The sequence below is a fragment of the Indicator indicator genome, chromosome 3 (genome assembly GCF_027791375.1).
Source record: "Indicator indicator isolate 239-I01 chromosome 3, UM_Iind_1.1, whole genome shotgun sequence".
In the NCBI taxonomy this organism is placed as follows: Eukaryota; Metazoa; Chordata; class Aves; order Piciformes; family Indicatoridae; genus Indicator; species Indicator indicator.
Window position 1 is genome coordinate 50,364,333 of NC_072012.1, and position 24,784 is coordinate 50,389,116.

Here is a 24,784-nt window from a genome sequence, read left to right on the forward strand (position 1 = left end):
TTTATGAAGATCAAGCCTTAAGCAGTTAGAAACACTCAAGAAAAAGCCTCTAATAAAATAACAAATTACAGCCATATACTGGGTTTGTTGTTATTTCTTGTAGCATTATGTCTCCAAAAGTGGTTAGATCATAATCTCTGAGGTTACTGAGCTGCAAATGCAAATTTATATGCACACAAGTAATACATTTTGACACCTAGGTTAACAAGAGAATGGTGCAAATTTCACACAGCACTGCCTTTCTAATTATGCTTGTTTATTTTCAGTAGCAGCTTCATTTTCATTAAGAAATTGCAGATTCTGCAGTAGTAATCTTTGCTGGTAGCTCAATAGCTCTCACTCTGAGCATGTGCTCTGCTATAACAGTAATGAAGTTGAGGTTCCTAAAAAAGAGCTTAGGGGGAATTTGTGGCATTTAGGAGTGCAGGCCTCTGCCATTTCAGGGTTGGATCTGGTTAGGAGAGGCTGAGGAATAGGTGGAAAGGAGTTTATGAATTTTTAGAGAGGTTTTTTTTCCATGTTTGTTTTCTCTTTTGACCTAGAGTAGGAAAGGTGTTAGCAGAAAAACATTGAGTGTCCTTTGTTAGAACATAGGGAGCTGAACCCAACATAACAGCAGAGCAGATTTAGATTGGATGTGAGGAACAAGTTCTGCACCATGAGGCTGGTGGAACACTGGAACAGGTTGCCCAGGGAGGTGGTTGAGGCTCCTTCCTTGGAGATATTCAAGGTGAGGCTGGCCAGGGCTCTGGGCAACCTGATCTCGTTGGGGATGTCCCTGCTGACTGCCGAGGGGGTTGGACTGGATGAGCTTTGGAGGTCCCTTCCAACCCAGACCATTCTGCAATAAGCTTCCAGTGAGCAGCTGCTCATTGCACAGTCATTTTGGGTAACAACTACAAAGCAAGCAGAGAAGTGAGAGTAATAAAAGTTTAAATAAAGCTAATGGGGGTGTGTGTCTGTGTATAAATCAGCAAAGGAAAAGGTTGGAATTATTGCTGTTGCTGTTCCTGACTACCCCTGTGTTTTCCCAGGTATGTCAAAGGAAAGAGATAATCCTAGGCTCTGTGTAGATATCATCCATACTGATACTGCTGCATGGCCTTTGCTTTGGTCATAGCATGCCCCTGTGAAAATCACTCATAAAGCATATTCATGTCCACTCCAGACCTGCTGACTGTACAAGCTCCTTGCCTTTTCTGTGCTGTGGGTTTACATACTTGAGTCTGTAACCTAAGGGGTAATGATTTGAGTCTTTTGGATAAGATGTGAAGCTCTTCCAAAAGCAGCACACAGGTGTGGTGGGAAGGGAAGGAGTTTAGCATGTGGCAACTCATTTCAGCTGTGCTATTGGTCTCACTTAGGACTGAGGGAATGTCAGTGATGTGGATGCACAGGTGGGGGACTTGGCTTTGTCCATGCTTCCCATGGAGCCAGAGCAGCTGAGGAGTGCTGTGCCTAAAAGGTTTCAGAGAGTGTAGGTGAGGTTCCCTTGGTGGAAGCTCACTGAACGAAGCTACCCAGTTCTCTGGCTGGGATCTGCCAGGTAACCCACAAGGAGGTCTCCTCGAAGCCTTCTCCTCTCCAGACTGAACAGCCCCAACTCTCTCAGTCTGTCCTCACAACAGAGGAGCTGCAGCCCTCTGATCATCCTCCTGGCCCTTCCCTGGACACTTGCATTTTGTAGAGTGAGGACCTGTGCTCTCTGTGTTCCCAGATACTTGCTCTATGCACCTTTTCGCACCTTGCTGAGTACATGCTCATGTGGTTTGCTTGGTGCTTGCAGACTGCTGGCAGGTAACTCACTGGTGACTCAGTTGCCTCCTCTGTGGTTGTGATAGATTGATTTTGCATGCCCTCACTGCTTAGTGTTGGGGAGTTACTCAAGGAGATGCTCAACTATCCTTGAAAAAGATTTTGTTTGGGGCTCTGAAAAACATCTTCCATTTGGTTGTATTTTTAGTAGCAAAATTAATAGATATTTGAAATTCCCTGAGCTACTTTCCTTTGATCTGTCTGTCAGCTTGACATGAATAGAACTTTTGTGCTGATGCCTATCTTTTTTTTGGGTTGTTTCTTTTTTCAAGGCAGGTTAAGGAGATGCATTAAGAGCCACAAAAGCTTTTGGGAGTCCCTTTGCATTTATGCGATTAAAAGAACATTGACTTTCAATGCAATGTTGCTGTAGGAAACTGTGATGTTTGAAAACAAGTCTGAGCCATTAAATGAGTTGTCAGTAAACAGATGCAAGAAGTTTATTTGTTTATTTAATGCTTAGAAAGTGAGTGTGGATGGTGTTGGGTTTGTTTTGGCATGAAGCTCTACCTTTTCTTGCTCCTCAAGAATAAATTTGAAATGGATATGACTGTGAAGAAGTAGTGCATTATTTTTTTTTTCTTGGAATAAGAATTAAAAAACTTCATTGGCTGGTTCTGAGATCCTTCCAGCCCCAGGAAGCTACTGTCCTTTCTGAAGATAGAACTTCCCCCTGTTAGCAGGGGGACTGCTGGAGCCAGTGCAGAGGAGGGCAAGGAAGCTGGGAAGGGCCTGGAGAAGAAATGTGATGAAGAGAGACTGAAGGAGCTGGGGATGGTTAGTGTGAAAGAGAGGAGGCTGAGGGGAGACCTCCTGGCTCTCTACAACTCCCTGAAAGGAGGTTGTGGAGAGGTTGGTGCTGGTCTCTTCTCCCAGGTCATTAGTGCTAGAAGAAGAGGGAATGGCCTCAAGCTGCCACTGGGTAGCTTTAGACTGGACAGTAGGAAACCTTTTTTGAGGGCAAGAGTGTTCAGGGACTGGAATGTGGTGGGCAGGGAGGTGGTGGAGTGCCCAAGCCTGGCTGTGTTTGAAGGTGGTTTGGCTGTGGTGCTTGGGGCTGTGGTTTAGGGGTGAGCCTTGTAGAGCAGGGTTGTGGGTTGGCCTTGGTGCTCCTGAGGGGCTTTGCCAACTTGAATGTTTCTGTGATTCTGCTTCTGATCATGCAAGATCCTCATGCCCCTCCTCAGCTAAAATGTCATGGAAGGCTCAGTGGCCCTTCTGCATCACTCCCTGCAGTACATCTGCCATATGCAGTAATTGGCTGGGCAGTTAGTGGGGGCCGCAGCCTGCTCCAGGGAACGACATGAGAAGCACCACATGTGCCTGGTGCCTTCCCCAGGGCACTGCTGGTCAGAAAGGATGCTAGGGGTCTGTTGCTGGGCTGGCCAAGGATACTTACCACAGAGGCCTTGCAGCCTGCAGTAACTGTTTCTGACAGTGGACTGGCATGGGGCATTGATTCAGTAAACACTCTGAAGATTGCCTGCACCGTGGTGTGCTGCTGCACTTTGCTGCTTGGTTGTCTATGGATTTACCTTCTGTCAAAAGCTTCTCCCAGGGCGAGAGGAAGAGAATCCAGTGCCAAGGCTCCCCTTAGGCAGTTTCCTTAGATCAGTGCAGCAGGTTTGAGAGGAGAGACTCTGCCTTTGCAGCCTGAAGAGGTTTTCTTGGTGTTTTGGGGAGTGTGGCAACTTTGTGCCTTCTCTTCTGAGTCTTCTATTTAGCATGCTTGCTGAGGAGTGGAATTTGGACTTTTTAGGGAAGGGGTAACTATTTTTGACCACTGCTGAGGTCTACAGTTGACTATGCAGAACAGGTCCTGAGGGCTGGGCTAGGCTTTTGTGGAGATGCTGGCTCTGGCTGCCAGAGGAAGAAAAGTGTCTGAGGTTGTTGTCTGTTCTCTGTGCAAAGCAGTGCACAACTGGGGCAACCTCCTAGTGCAGGTAACTCCCCTTAAAATGGGAATGCTGTCAGGTGAAGGACAAGTAAATGATCTCTTGTATGTGTATTTGTTCCAAATTCTGCTCTTCCTTGGGCCATGCCACCCTGTCAGTGTTCAGATCCCTGTCTCTTTGCTAGAAGGGTCAGAGTCTCCAAGCTGTAGTTGAAGCCACAACATTGAGGGAGCACTTCTGGGGTGCCAGCCCTTGCATACATATCATATAAAATCAGGACTGGGTTTTGTTAAGTCCTAGTTTGAAAAAACAGCAGGATGAAGATCTGGAAAGCAGGAATGGCAGAGCCCTAAAGACAGTCCCTGCTTGCAGCCTGTGAATTGTGAAGGTTTGTGGTGGAAGGTGTGTTTCACTCTGGAGAAGAGAAGGCTCCCAGGAGACCTTCTTGTGGCCTTCCAGTATCTGAAGGGGGCTACAAGAAAGCTGGGGAGGGACTTTTGAGGGTGTCAGGGAGTGATAGGACTGGGGGGAATGGAGCAAAACTAGAAGTGGGTAGACTCAGACTGGATGTTAAGAAGAAATTCTTCCCCACGAGGGTGGTGAGACACTGGCACAGGTTGCCCAGGGAGGTGGTGGAAGCCTCATCCCTGGAGGTTTTTGCAGCCAGGCTGGATGTGGCTGTGAGCAACCTGCTGTAGTGTGAGGTGTCCCTGCCCATGGAGGGGGGTTGGAACTGGCTGATCCTTGAGGTCCCTTCCAACCCTGACAATTCTATGATTCTATGGGGCAGCACAGACTAAAGAGTGAGACTGGACAGTGGTGAGGTTTTTTTGTCTTTTTAGTTTGACTTTCAGAGGTCCCTATCCCTTGGAGTCCCATCTGGCATCTCGAAAGACCTGACTGTGCCTCTTATGTTAACTGTGTGACATCTCTAGATGGCTGAAATTTGAAGCAATAGCTTGAAAAATAAATTAGCAAATATCACTTCAGCTACCACAGGGAGCCCTGAACCTGAATTCGTATTAGACATTGTAAAGTAAAGTGGAGAAGGAATGGCTCATTATTGCACATCATTTGCTCTTAATAACACCATATGAAATTAATAAAGCTTAAAACCTCGAGTTCTAGAAGTTGCTCAAGATCAGAGTCAAGTGATAAGGAAGGAAAAATAGGAAGGGCAAAGCATTGGGGCATCAATGTCTGATGTTTAACAAATGATCTAAGCAGTGGTTTGTAGTTGCAGTGATCTCCTCTCCTTAGCTGCATGTTAAGCTTCAGCAGTAGTAGTTAATTATGTTGAAAAAAATGAGGAGTTTTTTTCTCTGACAGTGTTGAGCAAGTCCAGGCAACTGCGCTTTTGGGGCTGAGACTTTTCTCATACGTGTGACCAAGAGCTTTGGTGGTGGGGAGTGGTTGTCTTGCCAGGAAACAACAGCCTTTGGCACAGGAACACTGCTGAAGTGTTGAGGTTCCTGGTTGTGCAGCTCTAAAGGTCTCCAGGGTTTTCAGCAAGATAAAATGAGAGGGATGGATGGACATCATCTTTGTGCAGAGCAAACCTAGGAGGAAGTCAGACATGGAGTGTGATACCCAGTGGCTCCAACACTGTGGGAACTTCTTTTGGAAGCAGCAGAAAGATTCCAGAAGGGATTCATCCTCCATTCTCTCTGCTTGCTCTTGAAGGCGCAAGAGGGCCTACTGAGGATGAGCAACAGAAAGTCACATTCTCTGAACAGACACAAAGGTGTCCTCCAGATCTTATTGCAGGAGATGTAGTTGTCTTGATCTGAAGGTTGGGAAGGAGATGTGGTTCTTCTTGAACATTCTCATGAGTGAAATTATGACACAAACAAGGTCATGCATCACGATGAGCTATGTATCAAAGAGAGACAGAGAATGGAGCAAGCAAGACAGAGAAAGAAAGAAAAGGGAGAGAGAGAATGGAAAAAGAGAGAGCAGGAGAGATAGTAACTGCCCTGTGGTTTTTCTTTGGTGGTAGTGGGGGAGTGGTGAAGAGACATCCTGGACTGCTGCCTCCAGAGAAGATTTAAACTGCATATCAGGAAGAAGTCCTTCACTATGAGGGTAGTGGAATACTGGAACAGGTTGCCCAGGGAGGTGGTTGAGGCTCTTTCCCTGGAGATATTCAAGGTGAGGCTCGATGAGGCCCTGGGCATCCTGATCTGGTTGAGGATGTCCCTGCTGACTGCAGGGGGCTTGGACTGGGTGACCTTTGGAGGTCCCTTCCAGCTTAGGCCATTCCATGATTCCATGTTCCCCCCAAGTAAGCTGGCACAGCCCAGGGCTTTTATTATGTTCCTGGTTTATTCATCATAGCTCCTTCTGGCTCACATCAGCAATGCAGAAGTGGATTTCCAGAGTGGTCTTCTGTGTGTCTGCAGGGGTTGGCACTGAGTGGCCTCCACCCCTCATTGCTGTGCACTGTTTACCACCCCCTCAGGCAGCTGCTGTCCCAGAGGCAGGGCTGACCCATCAGGCAGGTCGTTCAGGATGATCTTATCTTTGTTGAGAGCACCACCTCAGCAGGGGATTTACGTGTAGCAGAGAGGATGCTCTCAGCAGTGCACTGCAGGCTAGGTAGGTGCCATGCACACTGTCTTGTCTTGGTTGGCCTCCCCACTGCTGGAGGTGCAGAGCAGCCTCCCTGCTCATACCACTGCAGCATTGTGTTGTTTGAGATAGGGTTTGCTGCCTCCTTACAAACTCAGGATGATGTCTTCATTTTGGCTACCATTATGAGGTTTTCTTTAGAAGCTCCTGCAAAAAAAATAAAGAGATCATGTCAGAGAGTTCAAAGCCCCCCTGTGTTCACTGTCTATAGCACCTGCTTGCTCTGAGTCTGTCAGGCCTCAAAGGTATTTGTATGCAGGGATACTGTGTGCTAGGCCAGCAACAGAGATGCAAAGAACTCTCCTGAAGCACTCCCTCTAATGAGCAGCACCACATCTATTCAAACTTCTGGTTATAAAGAGATTGTTCCAAGCATTCACCCTTAGTGAAAGGTCTGAATGCAAAGCCAGTCAAATGAGGGGGGAAAAAAGAGAAAATTGTTAAATATATACACAATTCCAAACCCCCAAAGAAACCTCATTTCAGTGAGCTTAAATACATCTCACAGTGGCAGACTAAACAAAATGCTTGGAGAAGGTAAGTGAAAAATTGAAGTTTGTTTTTTCATTTGGAAATGCTGTTGGCTGTGAATAAGGTCACTGCCTTTGTTAAAGCAGGTGGACAAATCATCTGTAAATGAAAGACTCAGCTATTGAATTTTACTTCTTTCCTTCTTTCTGATCTATTCACAAGCTCGTCATGAGATTCATTTGTTGTTCAAAAAATCTCCCTGCATTTCTGCTCAGTGATGTTCCCCCCATGAATAGCTGTCAGATAGCCCTTATTACTTAGAGCCTGGCCTCCAGCACGGGGCTGCCTAGTTGCCTGGGTTACCTGTGTCACATCTGTCTGTTTCTTGTAGTGGAGCAGTCCTGATACTACACAACAGCCTGTGATTTGCAAATCATGTCAGTCCAACGTGGAATGCAAACTCCTTTTTTAAGCCCATTGATGTCTTTGAGATTGAAAAATATGCAACTATTCACATATTTATTTGCACCAACTCTGAGTGAAGAAAGCAAGCACCAACAAGAGTCTCTGGTAGCTCTGAATCAACATCCACATTGCCACATGGGCACCTTCTAGGGAGGGAAAGAAAACAACTTTATTGCATTAATTCTTAGGATTAATTTCTGACTATGGAATTTTTGAAAGTCATAGAGTCATAGATTTGTCAGGGCTGAAAGGGACCTCAAGGCTCAGCCAGTTCCAACTCCCCTGCCATGGGCAGGGACACCTCACACTACAGCAGGTTGCTCACAGCCACCTCCAGCCTGGCTGCAAAAACCTCCAGGGATGAGGCTTCCACCACCTCCCTGGGCAACCTGTGCCAGTCTCTCACCACCCTCATGGTGTAAAACTTCTTCCTAATATTCAATCTGAATCTCCCCATTTCCAGTTTTGCTCCATTCCCCTCAGTCCTATCCCTGACACCCTAAAAAGTCCCTCCCCAGCTTTCGTGTAGCCCCCTTCAGATACTGGAAGGCCACAAGAAGGTCTCCCTAGAGCCTTCCCTTCTCCAGACTGAACAACCCCAACTCTCTCAGTCTGTCTCCATAGGAGAGGTGCTTCAGGTTTCTTCCCTTTGGGAGCTGCAACAACTGAATCTATTGAAGTCCTCTTCAGTAGTCAGTTGCTGGTTTCTTCTCAAAACTGTTGTTGACTGAAGATTCTGAGTTAATTTTATGTTAATTCTCACATAATTCACCTTCTGCATAATGTTTTCACCCAGTTCCTCTCTGTTGGCTCAAATTAGATCTACCAGAGCTGCTCCTTTTATTGTTTTGTTCCAAATCCTGGATCAAAGTTTATCATTGGTATTCACAGTAAAGAAGAGTCTCTGATCACTACTGACTCACTTGAGAGGGATCTTTATGTTTGGTCACTCCTAGACCATAGCCACTGTAAATTACAGAATCAAAGAGTGGCCTTCAAAACCTCCAGGCATGAGACTTCCACCACCTCCCTTGGCAACCTGTGCCAGTGTCTCACCACCCTCAAGAATTTCTTCCTAACATCCCATCTGAATCTACCCATTTCTAGTTTTTGCTTTATTCCCCCAATTCTTATCACTACCCAAAAATCCTAAAAAGTCCCTCCCCAGCTTTCCTGTAGCCCCCTTCAGATACCGGAAGGCCACAAGAGGTCTCCTTGGAGCCTTCTCTTCTCCAAACTGAACAACCCCAACTCTCTCAATCTGTCTCCACAGGAGAGGTGTGTGAGTGTCTTCCTTTTACCTGAATATATTTATAAATTGAATTTCCATTTAAAATTCCAATCCAGTGTGGAACATTTTTATTTTACTCCTTGGGAAGTGGTTAAATATCTTTTCTGTCCTTTTGCCCTGGGCAGCTCATGGCTCAAACCCAGGACACTCTCACACATATAGCAGGGCAGATGAGATGCCTCAGTGTCTCATCTCTGACACTGGCAAAGTGCAGGTATCTGCAGGGCTCTGTATGTCTGAACCCATACAGTAGTCATATTTTCCTGCTTTAGTTGGCAGTGACTTTTGATTCAGGGATGCTAAGGAGATCTGCAGTATTAGTGTTTAGTAGCCCTCAATAGGATTTCCTTCCATGGATCTATTTAGTAGTTTTTGAACCCATGTAGACAGTGTTTCCTGAGCATGACTATAAATTATCTTCTATATTCTGTTAAATAAGAGAAACAAATTAAAATTATATCATGCACTGTCTTGTGCTCTTGGCACAGTCTTGATCATTATGTTGATGTCCTTGGCTTAAAAATATATTTCAACATTGTCTTCTTTTGCTGATTTGGCTAAGGGAGCAGCATTTCAGTGGAATGCTCCTCAGAATTTATGCAACATGCAAAGATGCTTTTCCTGCTTCAAAAGCCTGCCTATGGATTGTAACAAAACCACACTTCACTCCAAAGATGAGGTGGAAGTAGAAGTAAAGGGAGATGACAAGAATGGTCTGCCCAGGGCAGTGGTGGAGTCACAGGATCCCAGGATGTTAGGGATTGGAAGGAACCTCTGGAGATCTTCCAGTCCAACCGCCCTGCCAGAGTAGGACCAGAGAATCCAGCACAGGGCACACAGGAACACATCCAGACAGGGTTGGAAAGGCTCCAGAGAAGGAGACTCCACAACCTCTCTGGGCAGCCTGTTCCAGGGCTCTGGGACCCTCACAGTGAAGAAGTTCCTCCTCATGTTGAGGTGGAACCTCGTGTGCTGGAGTTTTCATCCATTGTCCCTTGTCCTATCCCAGGGCACAAGTGAGCAGAGGCTGTCACTGTCCCTTCCTTCCTGACCCCCAGCCCTTAACTATTGAGAGACATTGATCACATCCCCTCTCAGTCTTCTCCTCTCCACACTAAACAGCCCCAGGGCTCTCAGCCTCTCCTCCCCAGGCAGTGCTCCAGTCCCTTCAGCATCCTTGGAGCCCTCCCTTGGACTCTCTCCAGCAGATCCCTGTCCCTCTTGAATTGGAGAGCCCAGACCTGGATGCAATATTCCAGGTGAGGCCTCACCAGGGCAGAGTCACCATCCCTGGAGGTGTTTAAGAAGTGTGTAGAGCTGGTGCTTAGGGACATGGTTTAGGATTGACCCTAAACTGGGCTGAAGGTTGGACTGGATGAGCTTGGAGGTCTCCTCCAACCAGATTTTTTCTGTGATTCTGTGTCATTGCTGTAGCTTGTAGAGGAACCACATGCCTGAGGCTGCAGGCTGGGGAGTATGCCAGAGAAAGGTCCAAGAACTGAAATCAGCATGTGAGAGCCTGCCTGCCTCTGTGCTTGCATTCCCCAGCCTACACCTAACAACCATGTAATGATCAGCTGCTTGCCTTCAGATGAGGCTTAAAAGAACTTATTCATCTCAGCAGCTTTCCTCAGTCACTCCCACTCCAGTGCAGAGTCCCCCAGTCAGTGCAGCTTACCATACAAAGAGAGCTATATGGCATCTGGTCTGTAGAAAGTGGAGGTGCTGGAAGGTGTCTAGAGAAGGGCCACGAGGATGAGCAGAGGGCTGCAGCTCCTCTCCTATGGGGACAGACTGAGAGAGTTGGGGTTGTTCAGTCTGGAGAAGAGAAGGCTCTGAGGAGACCTTCTTGTGGCCTTCCAGTATCTGAAGGGGGCTCCAAGAAAGCTGGGGAGGGACTTTTTAGGGTATCAGGAAGTGATAGAACTGGGGGGAATGGATCCAAGCTAGAGGAGGGCAGATTCAGATTGCATGTTAGGAAGAAGTTCTTCCCCATGAGGGTGGTGAGAGACTGGCACAGGTTGCCCAGGGAGGTGGTGGAAGCCTCATCCCTGGAGGTTTTTGCAGCCAGGCTGGATGTGGCTGTGAGCAAGCTGATGTAGTGTGAGGTGTCCCTGGCCATGGCAGGGGGGTTGGAACTGGCTGATCCTTGAGGTCCCTTCCAACCCTGACAGTTCTGTGATTCTGTGACTCTATGAAAGTGTCTCTACATAGTCAATATCTAACTACCTTGTCAGTATCCCTCGATGTTAGTAGAGTTGAGAGCACAGCTTGCCAAAGCCTGCAGAGTCTCCCAATGCACAGAGCTGCCTCTGTGTGTCTGGGTGTGAGTGGGAGGGTGGCAGGAATGGTGTGCTGCTGGCAAAGGATCTGAAGATGGCAGCATTGGGTGAGCTATCTCATTTCCATAGCTTCAGTACAGGAGTTGTCCATGCTGCATGTGGCAAATTTATCCAAAAATCAGCTTTTCCTCAGGGCTTTTCTAAATGCTGTAGCCTAATGCCATAAGGTAGTAGTAGACAGAAGTATTTTTATCATCTGGTCACTTTGTATGCACTTTATTTGTGTGAGTTATACTGAGAGTGTAAGTCTTACCCATGCTGAAGATAGGCTCCCATCAGCAAGTGTTGACTCATAACTCCCTTTTATAGTAGTAAGAATTATAACAGTTTTTGAACTTAGGTAAAAAAAGCTTCCTCTTTGTGTGCTGCTTTTCCATCAAGGAGGAAGTGAAATCAAGGTCTCCCTCTGTCTGATAAACACACTGCCCCTGGGCAGCCTGCATTGCTGTCTCCTGTGCCACTGAGAGATGTGGAAGTGCTGGAGCCAGGGCAGAGGAGGGCAAGGAAGCTGGGAAGGGCCTGGAGAAGAAATGTGATGAAGAGAGACTGAAGGAGCTGGGGCTGGTTAGTGTGAAAGAGAGGAGGCTGAGGGGAGACCTCCTGGCTCTCTACAACTCCCTGAAAGGAGGTTGTGCAGAGGTTGGTGCTGGTCTCTTCTCCCAGGTCATTAGTGATAGGAGGGAGTGGCCTCAAGCTGCCACTGGGTAGGTTTAGACTGGACAGTAGGAAACCTTTTTTGAGGGCAAGAGTGGTGAGGGACTGGAATGTGGTGGGCAGGGAGGTGGTGGAGTGCCCAAGCCTGGCTGTGTTTGAAGGTGGTTTGGCTGTGGTGCTTGGGACTGTGGTTTAGGGGTGAGCCTTGTAGAGTAGGGTTGTGGGTTGGCCTTGGTGCTCCTGAGGGGCTTTGCCAACCTGAGTGTTTCTGTGGTTCTGTGCTTGTTAGCTCTCCACCAGCTGTCCCTTCCTTCCTCAGGAGTGCACATCCTCAGGAGGAGTAGAGAGCATTTCTCTTCCCTCCCTGTGCTGATTGCTTTAGTGGGCATTCTCCTGGCAGCAGCATGACATTGCTTTGGTCCTCCTCAGCCTGAAGGAGGTCTGCTGTAAGGGTGTCCCACAGAAAGGGACAAAGTAATGACTGCTTTTACAGATCTATAACAGACAAACCCTGGACCTCCCCTTTCTGTTTGCTATAATGCCCGTTGATGACTGTATTGTATCAGGAGAGCAGACCTGCTGAGTAGCTGTCAGGAGGTTCATGTTCAGGGTGTAAGAACTACTGCATGACAGGTTCTTCGAAGGGAATTGAGGAGGAGGGAGAAAATGCAAAGGTAGTAGTGAGATTTAAGTGTAAAGCTGGGTGGCTCATTGCTGACAGTGGCAGCATGGACAGTGCCAGGTCTGTAGCCTCCTGAAGGATTTTCTGGCAACATGTTTAGGCAGAGAAGTTACATTTTGTACTCTTTTTGGCCACAGGATTCTTAGCTTCACTCCTCTAGTGATGCTTTCATCATTTTATCATAGAATCATAGAATCAACCAGGTTGGAAGAGAGCTCCAGGATCCTCCAGTCCAACCTATCACCCAGCCCTATCCAATCAACCAGACCATGGCACTAAGTGCCTCATCCAGGCTTCTCTTGAACATCTCCAGGGATTGTGACTCCATCCCCTCCCTGGGCAGCACATTCCAATGGCCAGTCTCTCTCTCTGTGAAGAACTTCTTCCTAATCTCCAGCCTATACCTCCCCTGGCACAACCTGAGACTGTGTCCTCTTGTTCTGCTGCTGGGTGCCTGGGAGAAGAGACCACCCCGAGGTGGCTACAACCTCCCTTCAGGTAGTTGTAGCCAGCATGTACCTGGCTGTTTGACCCTTTTTTGGAAACCAGTTGTCTTGGCCTTCATCTCAACTGGACATCAGCCTCTGTATCTCATGAAAACCTTTATCCCAGCTTGGTTTATCTGAGTCAATTGCAAAGCCAGAGATGGAACTTTGATTCTGTTTGTTTGGCAACGTTGTGCTTTCACCTCCTGTCGTGGAGATTGGTGCCTTTGACTGCTGTGATAGAATCTGACTCAAGACATTTGAAGTCTCTGCAACCTTTTCTTCTTCCCAGCTGACTTAGCAGGTTTGGATCAGACACAGGGCTCATGTTTTTATTCCTTTTTATTCCCTCTTCCTACATTGTGCCTTGCTGCATGAATCACTAGCCCCACAGGAACTTCTGAGAGGCAGAGAAATGAATCATTCCTCAATTTCCAAACATTTGTGATACAGACAAGAGCTGTTAATTTCTGCTCTTTTGCATTTAGTATGATATTCAGCTTGGAAGAGTGAGGGGTTTGAAGAGGAACTAGACCAAAAAAAGGCCATCATGTTAAGATCTGTTCTCAAGATATTCAGAGGAGCATTAGATTTAGTACCAAACACTGTGTTGCTTCTCATCTTATTTCCTGCAGAGCTATGTTAATGTAGTGGGTTCAGTGGAGTTAGGTCCCTTTAGGTGCCTGCACAAGACCTGCAGGTACCAAATGCACACACATACATAGCTGTGGGCGTGATTGTGTTTCTGTATGAGCTAGAAATCAACTTCTTAAAGCCTTCCTATGTGGAAATAGTAACTAGCTTAGTCTGATCTGTTTGATCTAACATCAAAAAGCAATCTTGACGTATCCTAACAAAAGCAGACTAAAGCTCAGTACCCCAGCAGCAGGACTGTCTGTCTTCTTTTTCATTGAAAGGAGAGTGGGCTGGCTCTCTGCACTTCTTGCAGCCCAGAAGGCAAGGAGCAGAAGCTGCCCCCTCCTCACTCCAACCTCCCTTCAGGGAGCTGTAGAGAGCAATGAGGTCTCCCCTCAGCCTCCTCTTCTCCATCCTGACCACCCCCAACTCCCTCAGCCTCTCCTCATAGCCCAGGTGCTCCAGGCCTTTCTCCAGCCTCATTGCCCTTCTCTGGACACGCTCCAGCCCCTCAGTGTCCTTCTTGTAGGGAGGGTCCCAGAACTGAACACAATCCTTGAGGTGTGGCCTCCCCAGTGCTGACTATCAGAAAGTTTAAGAAAATCAGTGCAGATTATTCTTGGTACCTTTGATTGCTAAATGAGCTTCCTCATCTGTTCCTAACTGGCCACTCCTGTGAACTGCTTGGGTGCCCAGGAAAAAGAGCAGAATCTCACACTTATGTGCAGAGCTCCCTTGCTGCAGAAGATGACATTTGAAGCACTTAGCAATAATAGCAACCTATCTTATCTGTGTATATGTTGAAGACTTGAAATTCTGGGAAAGTGGGGCAATCAAGTGAGTATGATGGCAATTGTCATTGCTGAAGTGCCTGTTTCCAACCACACTCTTCTGTATCTGTCTGTTTTACAGTGCTATTTTTTCACAATTGAGTTTGGCCTTTGCAAGCAGGAAGGACAGCTCCGTGCTTATGGGGCAGGACTTCTCTCATCCATTGGGGAGTTAAAGGTAGGTGCCTTTAAGGCAGAATCAACTCTCTTTTCATCTTAACAGAAATCATCCTAACCAAGCTGTGTGGTGCAGCTGACAGGCTGGAGAGAAGGGATCCATCCAGAGAGACCTGCACAGGCTGCAGAGCTGGGCACAAGCCAACCTCATGAGGTTGAACAAAACCAAGCACAGGGTCCTGCAGCTGGCTCAGGGCAATCCCAGGCACCGATGCAGGCTGGGCAGGGACTGGCATGAGAGCAGCCCTGAAGAGAAGGCCTTGGGGGTGCTGGGGGATGAGAAGCTCAACATGAGCCAGCAGTGAGCACTTGCAGCCCAGAGAGCCAAGCAGAGCCTGGGCTGCAGCAAGAGAAGTGTGGCCAGCAGGGCCAGGGAGGGGATTCTGCCCCTCTGCTCCACTCTGCTGAGACCCCACCTGGAGCTCTGTGTCCAGTTCTGGAGCCTCTGTTACAGGAAAGATCTGGAGGTGCTGGAAGGTGTCCAGAGAAGGGCCATGAGGATGATCAGAGGGCTGGAGCTGCTCTGCTATGAGGACAGACTGAGAGAGTTGGAGTTGTTCAGTCTGGAGAAGAGAAGGCTCTGAGGAGACTTTCTTGTGGCCTTCCAGTATCTGAAGGGGGCTCCAAGAAAGCTGGGAAGGGACTTTTTAGGGTATCAGGGAGTGATAGGGCTGGGGGGAATTGATCCAAGCTAGAGGAGGGGAGACTTAGAGTAGATGTTAGGAAGAAGTTCTTCCCCATGAGGGTGGTGAGACACTGGAGCAGGTTGCACAGGGACGTGGTGGAAGCCTTTCTTGTGAAAGGAGGCTTATAGGTTGTAGCACATAAGGGAGCTTTGGGCTCTGAAAGCTTTGTTTAGAAGCAAAATGTGTGTTTTTAATACAGGAGAAAAAAAAAAAGTGTTGCAGTCTGTCAGAATTGTGTTGTAGGTTGCCCACTGCATTTCAGTGGATTCGTTACTGGATTAATCATGTTTAAACGTTAGGAATGCATAAAACTCGTGCTGAGCTGGAAGTGCATGCATGTGTGACAGGAGCCAGAGCCCTGTTCTTACAGAGGTGAAGGTGTTCAGCCTTGCAGGCTGTGAGTCCTTGTAGTGGATCACTTATTGCTTCTTTTTGTGCCTGGAAAATGTAGGCAACAAGCAAAAGGTGTTTTGTCACAAAGGCAGCATTTTGGGACACAATGCATCTCTCTGTTGGCAAGATGGGAGGGAAGTGGAAGGAGAGGAAGAGTACTGTGTTCTGGGACCCCCTTTTCAGGTAAACATTTGGCTTTAGAAAGCATGTAGAGAATAGCCCCTTCTGGGCTGGCTTGCAGTGAAGCTGGCAGTTTAATATCTCAGTCTCTTTTTGCTGCTTGTTCCACCTGTAACTGGGAGTGCCTCTGCTGAAGCTCATTAGTCACCCTCCAAGCTCGAGATTGCTGCACACCTGTGAGCAAGAAATCAGCAAGGGAATCAAGAGACCTGCCTGGATGACCAAGGAGCTTCTGGAAAAGCTCAAGTCATAGAATCATAGAATAGTTTGGGTTGGAAGGGACCTCCAAAGGTCATCTAGTCCAAACTCCCTGCAGTCAGCAGGGACATCCTCCATTAGATCAGGTTGCTCAGAGACTTGTTGAGCCTGACCTTGGGTATCTCCAAGGATGGGTCTTAACTACCTCCCTGGGCAACCTATTCCAGTGTTCCACCACTATCATGCTAAAGAAGTTGCTCCTAATATCCAATCTAAATCTGCTCTGCACTAGTTTGAAGCCACTGTTCCTTGTCCTGTCCCTGCAGGCCTTTGCAAACAGTCTTTCTCCATCCTTCTTGTAGCCTCCTTCAGGTACTGGAAGGCTGCTTTTAGGTCTCCTTTGAGTCTCCTCCTCTTCTCCAGGCTGAACACCCCCAGCTCCCTCAGCTTATCTTTGTAGCAGAGGTGTTCCAGCCCCCTGACCATCTTTGTGGCCCTGTGGGAAAAGGAACTGGCCACTTGGGAGGAATATAGGAATGTTGCCAGAGTGTGTAGCTGTGCTGCAAGGAAAGCTGAGTAAAACTGAGGCCCTCTTGGAATCAAGTCTCTCAAAGGATGTTAAAAAAATAACAAGAAAGGCTTCTTCAAGTACATCAGCAGGAAAAGGAACACCAGGCACAATGGGGACCTTCTGCTGAGTGGGTGAGTTACTGAATCAGAGAAGGCAGAGTTACTGAATGCCTTCTTTGCTTCAGTCTTTACTGCTGAGGCCAGCACTCAGTCCCTGCAGACAAGAGAGGAGGTCTGAAAAAAGGAATAGGCTCTCTCAGTCAAGGAGAACTGGGTCAGAGGACACATAGACAAGCTGGACACCCACACATCCATGGGCCCTGATGGGATGCACCCCTGATGCAAAGCTGGTTAAATGCAAGGAGAGGAACGTGTCTCGCTCGTGTTCTTCTGGCCAGCCACATGCAGTGCTGAGTCCCAAACTCTGTGCAGGGTTCTGTAGAGAATCAGCCCTTTTGTTTTAAACTAACAGCTGTTGTCATCAGACAATGACCCTGAAAATGCCTATCATATTATTTGCAAAATCTGAGGACATAAAAGCAAGGCAATGGATAGTCAGGAACATAATCAATCTTCTGCCATCAGTGCCATAAACACATCACTCTTGTCAAGTGTGCATCTTTGGTTACCACACATTTAGGATCCCAGAGCTGTTCTTCACCCTGTTATAATCTCAGGGTGTAAATGCAAAGAACAATCCTTTTGAAAAGCAACAGCAAAAAATCATTTAATGTGCACATTTGTGTGCTACACTGGTTGTGGTGAGACCACAGCTGCAAGACTGTGTTCAATTTGGGGCTCTCCAGTTGAAGAGAGACAGAGACCTGCTGGAGAGAGTCCAAGGGGGAGCCAGGAGGATGCTTAGGGCACTTGAGCATCTCCCCTGTGAAGAGAGACTGAGAGCCCTGGGGCTGTTTAGTGTGGAGAAGAGAAGGCTGAGAGGGGATCTGATCAATGTCTGTCAATAGCTGAGGGCTGGGGGTCAAGTGGAGGGGGCCAGGCTCTTTTGGGTGGTACACAGCAATAAGCCAAGGAGCAATGGAGACAAACTTGAACAGAGAAGGTTTCAGCTCCACATGAGGAGAAACTTCTTTGCAGTGAGGGTGACAGAGGCCTGGAGCAGGCTGCCCAGAGAGGTTGTGGAGTCTCCTTCTCTGGAGCCTTTCCAGCCCCTCCTGGATGCATTCCTGTGTGGGGTGCCCTGGGTGCTGCTGTTCCTGCAGGGGGGTTGGACTGGATGATCTCTGGAGGTCCCTTCCAACCTCTGATGTGGTTCTGTGATATGTGACTTGAAAGGTGTGCCCACATCTATCATCATCTTGCTATAAATCAATAACAGAATACATTTCTCTATTACACTGCCTATTTATTTCACAGCTGTGAAACCAAAAGGGACTGGTAGATCATCTGGTTTGACCTCTTGTATATCGTAAGCTATTAAGTTTCAGCAGATCTGCCATCTACCAAGCATTGGGACTTAAGTTAGACATTTCAGTTACAGACAGACTAAACCCTGAGTGCTGCAGACACAGAACAGCACAGTACCATGAACAGCCATTGCCTCCATGAAGGAACTGATAAGGTGAAAACTGTCTGGAAGGCTTTGTGTGGACTGTGTTCCAGGGTGGGAGAGAAGGTAACAGTTAAGGAAAAAAATGCAAAAGACTCCCAATAAGTTTTCTGGCAATTTGAACTTTGGAGAAGCTCTTTTCAGACCAGAAAGCTGGCAGTGAGCGTATTTCTTGTCAGCATGATGTATCAGCTAGGTGCTTTGGAAGGAGGGTATCTGGTGCTGGAGCCAGGGCAGAGGAGGGCAAGGAAGCTGGGAAGGGCCTGGAGAATAAATCCTATGAAGAGCAACTGAAGGAGCTGGGGATGGTTAGTGTGAAAGAGAGGAGGCTGAGGGGAGACCTCCTGGCTCTCTACAACTACCTGAAAGGAGGTTGTGGAGAGGTTGGTGCTGGGCTCTTTTCCCAGGTCATTAGTGATAGAAGAAGAGGGAATGGCCTCAAGCTGCCACTGGGTAGGTTTGGACTGGACAGTAGGAAACCTTTTTTGAGGGCAAGAGTGGTGAGGGACTGGAATGTGGTGGGCAGGGAGGTGGTGGAGTGCCCAAGGCTGGCTGTGTTTGAAGGTGGTTTGGCTGTGGTGCTTGGGGCTGTGGTTTAGGGGTGAGCCTTGTAGAGTAGGGTTGTGGGTTGGCCTTGGTGCTCCTGAGGGGCTTTCCCAACCTGAATGTTTCTGTGGTTCTGTGGGTGCTCATTACTTTGGTGCACAGCCTTGCATCAAGCCATTGCCAGTTTCTGATGTCTCCTGGGAAAGCAGCCCTCCCTACCTCCACCCACTCTTATCTTCTAGCACCTCTTGGGAGAGGAAATATCTTCCTTCACCTAAAGGCGTGTGAAAGAGAATGCTAATATCACAGACTGTGATGTAACTGTCATGCCATCAGTACCCTGATTGTAACCAAACTGGCAATAACTGCTCTGAAAAGCAGGACAACAATACTGCCTGTTTCTGTGCTGAGTGGGATCAATATCTGTCATGGTTTGACACGGGTGCCTTTAAGAACCATATTGTTGAGGTCCTTCATGAGGTCCAGAGTGTCCAGGGCTGGACAGGAAATGGTTTATTATTTAATGGTTTGTTATTTCATTCCCAGAATGCCTGCATCTGGCCTATATAAGGGGACAGCACAAGTCCTTCCTCCCCCTTCTTCCTTTCTCCCCTCCCTCCTCTCATCCAACGCAGGCTCCCTGATCTCCTGTTTGGTATGGGGGAGAGGTTTTGGCCATGAGCAGCCTCCTGGTGACCTAGGCAAAGTTAATTTTAAGCTGCATCATTTTGGGCCTGGTGTGTGTGTGTGGAGCACTAGCAGGGAGGTTATGGGGGGGACATTTGAGCCTGGCATTTTGACCTGGTTGGAGGGGGGTTTGTAAAAGCTTTGGTGTAATGGGCTTCTGAGTCAAGGCCAGACTGTGCATTTTGTGTGTTTTATATCCTTTTGCACTGTAGCCTGTAGCTAGTGAACAGCACTTCAACTAGACTTCCAATCATGTTCTGTATTTCTACCCAATCTGCGTGGACTACTGGACTTGACAAGGCCCTGGGCAGTCTGATCTAGCTGGGGATGTCCCTGATGACTGCAGCGGGGTTTGGACTGGATGAGCTTTGGAGGTCCCTTTCAGCTCAGACCATTCCATGGTTCTACAGGGCATGGAGCAATGGATGTCAACTCCAACACAGGAGGAACTTCTTCCCTGTAAGGGTGACAGAGCACTGGAACAGGCTGCCCAGAGAGGTTGTGGAGTCTTCTTTGGAGGCTTTCCAGCCCTGTCTGGATGTGTTCCTGTATGACCTGTGCTAGACTCTATAGTCCTGCTCTGGCAGGGGGGTTTGACTGGAAGATCTCCAGAGGTTCCTTCCAACCCCTAACATCCTGTGCTCATCTTTAATTCCTGTGTTGTAGAGGGTCTTCCATCCCTATACAGGTGCATCAGACATCCTAGGCTCTAGAGGTACCTGTGGTGAGATACTTCAGTTACTCTCTTCTCAGACAGACTATTTCTAGGGTCTATCCAGTGATAACTGGCTAGAAACAGAATACCTTGTGAGGAGGAAAATATACATGTACCAAAGAAAGCTAATTCCCTGCTATTGAAGATTCCATGCATTAATTTTTTCATGTACTTATTTTTGGGGAGAGAGGAGGTGGGAGGAAGAGGTTCTCCTTCCAGTTTTATGTCCTTCTATTTGGAGACTGCAGGTTGAGAGCTAGTATGGTATTTTCAGAGCCTTTCACAGGGATTTGGGAATTAGAATAAGCAAGAGTTTGGATAAAAGGTATGGTGAATACCTTAAGGCTAATCTCTTACTCTGCTATAAAGGATGTCCAGGCAGAAAGTAAGTGAAGAAATAAAGGGCACCTTTAGACCTCAGGGATCTGCTCTCTCTGTGCCATTTCTTTATGCTTTTCATGCACATCTGCACTAGGGATAGATGTTAGGGGACTAAAGAAGGTTCCATGTTGACCTAAATACCCTCTCCTTCCTTCCCTTGTCCCTTTGTAGAGAGCACTGGGCTAGATCCAAAAGCTAAGGCAAGTATTCCCGTGGAAAGGGGAGCTAGAGAAAGATCCTGTTGGAAAATATCTAGATACCTGGTTTTCAGTTTTGAAACCTCCATGTACATTCTAGTGGCTTCTGCCAGTCATACAAATAGAAAGGCCAAAGGAAAACTCCTCTCTGGGTAGCCTCAGCTGTCCAGTGTCTGTTTGGTGTCTGGAGTTTGTTTGTGGAATGTTACTGCTCAGGTCATGCAGTAGGTAATGCATTTCATCAGCACACAATAAATGAGCACCACTGCAGGGGTTTGGTGGCACATAGTGCCCATCTCAAGCTCACTGTCAGGAAAGCAGGGTATACCTTTGGCCTGGAAATGGAAAGCACAGTTGTATGAGTGGTTGGGTCAGGCTCAATCACCCACCAAGACAATGATAAGTACTGCCAGAATCACAGAATGTTAGAGTTTGGAAGGGACCTCCAGAGGTCATCCACTTCAACCCCCCTTCCAGAGCAGCATCACCCAAGGGAGTCCACACAGGAATGCATTCAGGGGTTGGAAAGTCTCCAGAGAAGGAGACTCCACAACCTCTCTGGGCAGCCTGCTCCAGGGCTCTGTCACCCTCACTCAAAAGAAGTTGGCCCCCTCCCCTTGACCCCCAGCCCTCAGCTATTGAGAGACATTGATCAGATCCCCTCTCAGCCTTCTCTTCTCCAGTCTAAACAGCCTCAGGGCTCTCAGTCCCCTAAGCATCCTCCTGGCTCTCCCTTGGACTCTCTCTAGCAGGTCTCTGTCCCTCTAGAACTGGGGAGCCCCAAACTGGAGAGAGTCTTGCAGCTGTGGTCTCAGCAGGGCAGAGGTAGTACATATTTTGGTAGTACATATCTGTAGTTGTATTGCTAAGTATTTTTTGGGGGAAAAATACTCTCATAAAGAGAGCTTTTTAACAAATGGTTTATTCTGCTCGAAGTGAGGAACTACTCTCTGTACAGCAAGAGAGGCTCCCAAGTAATGGGAAGCACACAGCCCAGTGATACAAGAGCAGTTGTGTGGCTGCACAGCAGTATCAAAATAGCATTTACCAGATCCTGTGGTGTGTTTTGCAGCATGCTCTCTCTGACAAGGCCAACGTGAAAGCATTTGATCCAAAGACAACCTGCTTGCAAGAATGCCTTATCACTACTTTCCAGGAAGCTTACTTTGTTTCAGAAAGTTTTGAAGAAGCCAAAGAAAAGATGAGGTAAACTATTTCCCTCGACTCAAAGGAAAAAATAATCTCCTTCTCTTTTCTTTAGCAACTGAAAAAGAAGAGGTGTTAATTTGCTTTTTTCCTTCTTTCAGGGACTTTGCCAAGTCCATCAACCGTCCCTTCTCGGTGTATTTCAATCCCTACACGCAAAGCATTGAGATCCTGAAGGATACCAGGAGCATAGAGAACGTGGTGCAGGACCTGCGCAGCGACCTGAACACCGTCTGCGATGCTTTGAGCAAGATGAACAGATACTTAGGCATCTGAGGCACCGGGCTGTGCTCTCAGATGCTTCTTCTGTAGCCAGCCTAGCAACATCTCCTGATGTGGCTAACTTCTCACACCCATCAGCTTTCCCCCTGACAGCTTGGGCCGTGGCTTGCATCCTTGTGTAGCTGTTGTCTGATTGTGATGTGCAGGCAAACCAAGGCCATGCTAATTGGTAAGCTCGACGTGAAACCTGGCAGAGTATCCTCAGCAGCTCCCCAGCACACACTCCTGTGCAAGCACACCATTAAAAACTGGCCTGCCAATGCTCTGGTTTCCATCAGATGATTCACTTCAGTGTCTAAGAAGTGGTGTTGCTGATTTCATCAAGTCTGAGTTTATTTCTTTGTAATCCCTTTTCTCCCATAAGGATCCAGAAAAAAAAATAATCTTTGCAGCATTTTCATTTTCTTTGTCAGAGAATCTGTATTTCTGTCCATGGTTTTGCCCATATCTCTGTAACACAACTGAGTGTCTCTTGTGACTGAACAGCACAATTTCTGCACCATTGCTGAGATCAGGAGGGCTATGGATCAGTGCTAAAAGGTCTGTGGAGATAGCAGATTATGAGGACTCACAGCTGACAAACACTCAACGTGGCTGAGTAATTGGAATACAATAAAAGAACAACCCTCTGCGACTCATGTAGAAAGGTAGTTCCAATCCATGCACCTGATACCTCTGACAGTCCTGAGCATGTGTCCTCTGCAAGGGCTGTCTGGGAATAAGAGAGGAAGTGTTGGTGTCAGTCCCAGGTGGGTAGATGTGAGTAGAAAGCCCTTCTACATCATTGTGTGCTTCTGAATAGGAGACAGCACTGTGCCCAGAAAGCCAAAGGCATCCTGGCTGGGATCAGCAATGCTGTGTCCAGCAGGAACAGGGAGGGGATTGTCCCCTGGGACTCAGCTCTGCTCAGCCCACACCTGGAGTGTTGTGTCCAGTTTGGGGCACCTCAATCCAAGAGAGATGTGGAGGTGCTGGAACCAGGGCAGAGGAGGGCAAGGAAGCTGGGAAGGGCCTGGAGATGAAGAGAGACTGAAGGAGCTGGGGATGGTTAGTGTGAAAGAGAGGAGGCTGAGGGGAGACCTCCTGGTGCTCTACAATTCCCTGAAAGGAGGTTATGGAGAGGTTGGTGCTGGTCTCTTCTCCTAGGGAATTAGTGATAGAAGAAGAGGGAATGGCCTCAAGCTGCCACTGGGTAGGTTTAGACTGGACAGTAGGAAACCTTTTTTGAGGGCAAGAGTGGTGAGGGACTGGGATGTGGTGGGCAGGGAGGTGGTGGAGTGCCCAAGCCTGGCTGTGTTTGAAGGTGGTTTGGCTGTGGTGCTTGGGGCTGTGGTTTAGGGGTGAGCCTTGTAGAGTAGGGTTGTGGGTTGGCCTTGGTGCTCCTGAGGGGCTTTGCCAACCTGAATATTTCTGTGATTCTGCATTCCCTTGTCTCTTGGACATACTTCTCATGCAGGATTTGCCTTTCTTTATTATGCCACATCCATGACTGGAGCATTATCAGCACAGGTAGGAGGGGGAATATGAAATTTGTTTGTTTAATTACAGCCAAGCTGATTAGCAGTTAGTAGATTACTTGTGGGGTGATTAAATCATAGAGATACCCAAGCTGCCAAGCTTGTACCAAGTGGATGCAGGTAATGCCTGAGCTAATAAACTCTAAGTTAGCAAACTCTGACAGAAGGAACAAACTCAGTCTGAGCAGCACAGTGCAGAAATATTTAAGCCAGCTCTTATCTGGAAGCAATAATTGCACACTTCTTGCTTTTATCTGGGTTATTCTGTTTTCCTATTAGCTAAAGTATCACAGTCTCACAGTACATTAGAGGTTGGAAGGGACCTCCAGAGATCCTCCAGTCCAACCCCCCTGCCAGAGCAGCAGCACCCAGGGAAGCCCACACAGGAATGCATCCAGGTGGGGTTGGAAAGTCTCCAGAGAAGGAGACTCCACAACCTCTCTGGCAGCCTGCTCCAGGGCTCTGTCACCACCACTGCAAAGAAGTTTCTCCTCATGTGGAGCTGAAATCTTCTCTGCTCAAGTTTGTCTCCATTGGTTCTTGGCTTATTGCTGTGCACCACCCAAAAGAGCCTGGCCCCCTCCACTTGATCCCCAGCCCTCAGCTCTTGAGAGACATTGATCAGATCCCCTCTCAGCCTTCTCTTCTCCACACTAAACAGCCCCAGGGCTCTCAGTCTCTCTTCCCAGGGGAGATGCTCAAGTCCCCTAAGCATCCTCCTGGCTCTCCTTCATGGAGGTAGTGGAGAGCTGCCTGCATTGTATGGAAACCAGATGCCTTTGGCAGGTCATGGCAGGGGGGATGAAAGTGTCATCACTTGTTTATGGGTATGGAAATCAGGTATCTGCTGCAGCTTCTCTTCCCACTGGAAGACTCGTGTGGATACTCTTAAATGTTGCTGGCAAGTTCAGGATGAAAAAAAAGCAGCACTTGATAGCACCAGTGCAGCCTTAAATATGTTCAAACTTGAACATAGAAGATTTCACCTCCAACATGAGGAGAAATTTCTTTACAGTGAGGGTGACAGAGCACTGGAAGAGGCTCCCCAGGGGGGGTTTGGAGTCTCCTTCTCTGGAGACTTTCAACCCCCACCTGACTACATTTCTCTGTGGACTCCCCTGGGTGATGCTGCTCTGGCAGGAGGGTTGGATCTGATGACCTCTTGAGGTCCCTTCCAAGCTCTGATATGCTGTGAGACTGTGTAGAGGCAATCTGTAAGGGTACCTCTCACAGGGAAGTCTGCCTCCTCCTCACAGATAACTATGAGATAACAGAAAACCCT

The 24,784-nt window shown here is 47.8% G+C and overlaps 1 protein-coding gene across 1 annotated transcript in view; it reads left to right on the top strand.

Moving 5' to 3' along the window:
- Positions 1 to 21,979, top strand: part of TPH2 (tryptophan hydroxylase 2) — a 65,990-nt gene extending 44,011 nt beyond the window's left edge. The window contains exons 9-11 of the mRNA XM_054399546.1: positions 14,280 to 14,375; positions 21,570 to 21,703; positions 21,805 to 21,979. Of these exons, the coding sequence (XP_054255521.1) occupies positions 14,280 to 14,375; positions 21,570 to 21,703; positions 21,805 to 21,979 (405 nt within the window). The remainder of the gene's footprint in view (positions 1 to 14,279; positions 14,376 to 21,569; positions 21,704 to 21,804) is intronic.
- The last annotated feature ends 2,805 nt before the right edge of the window (positions 21,980 to 24,784 follow it).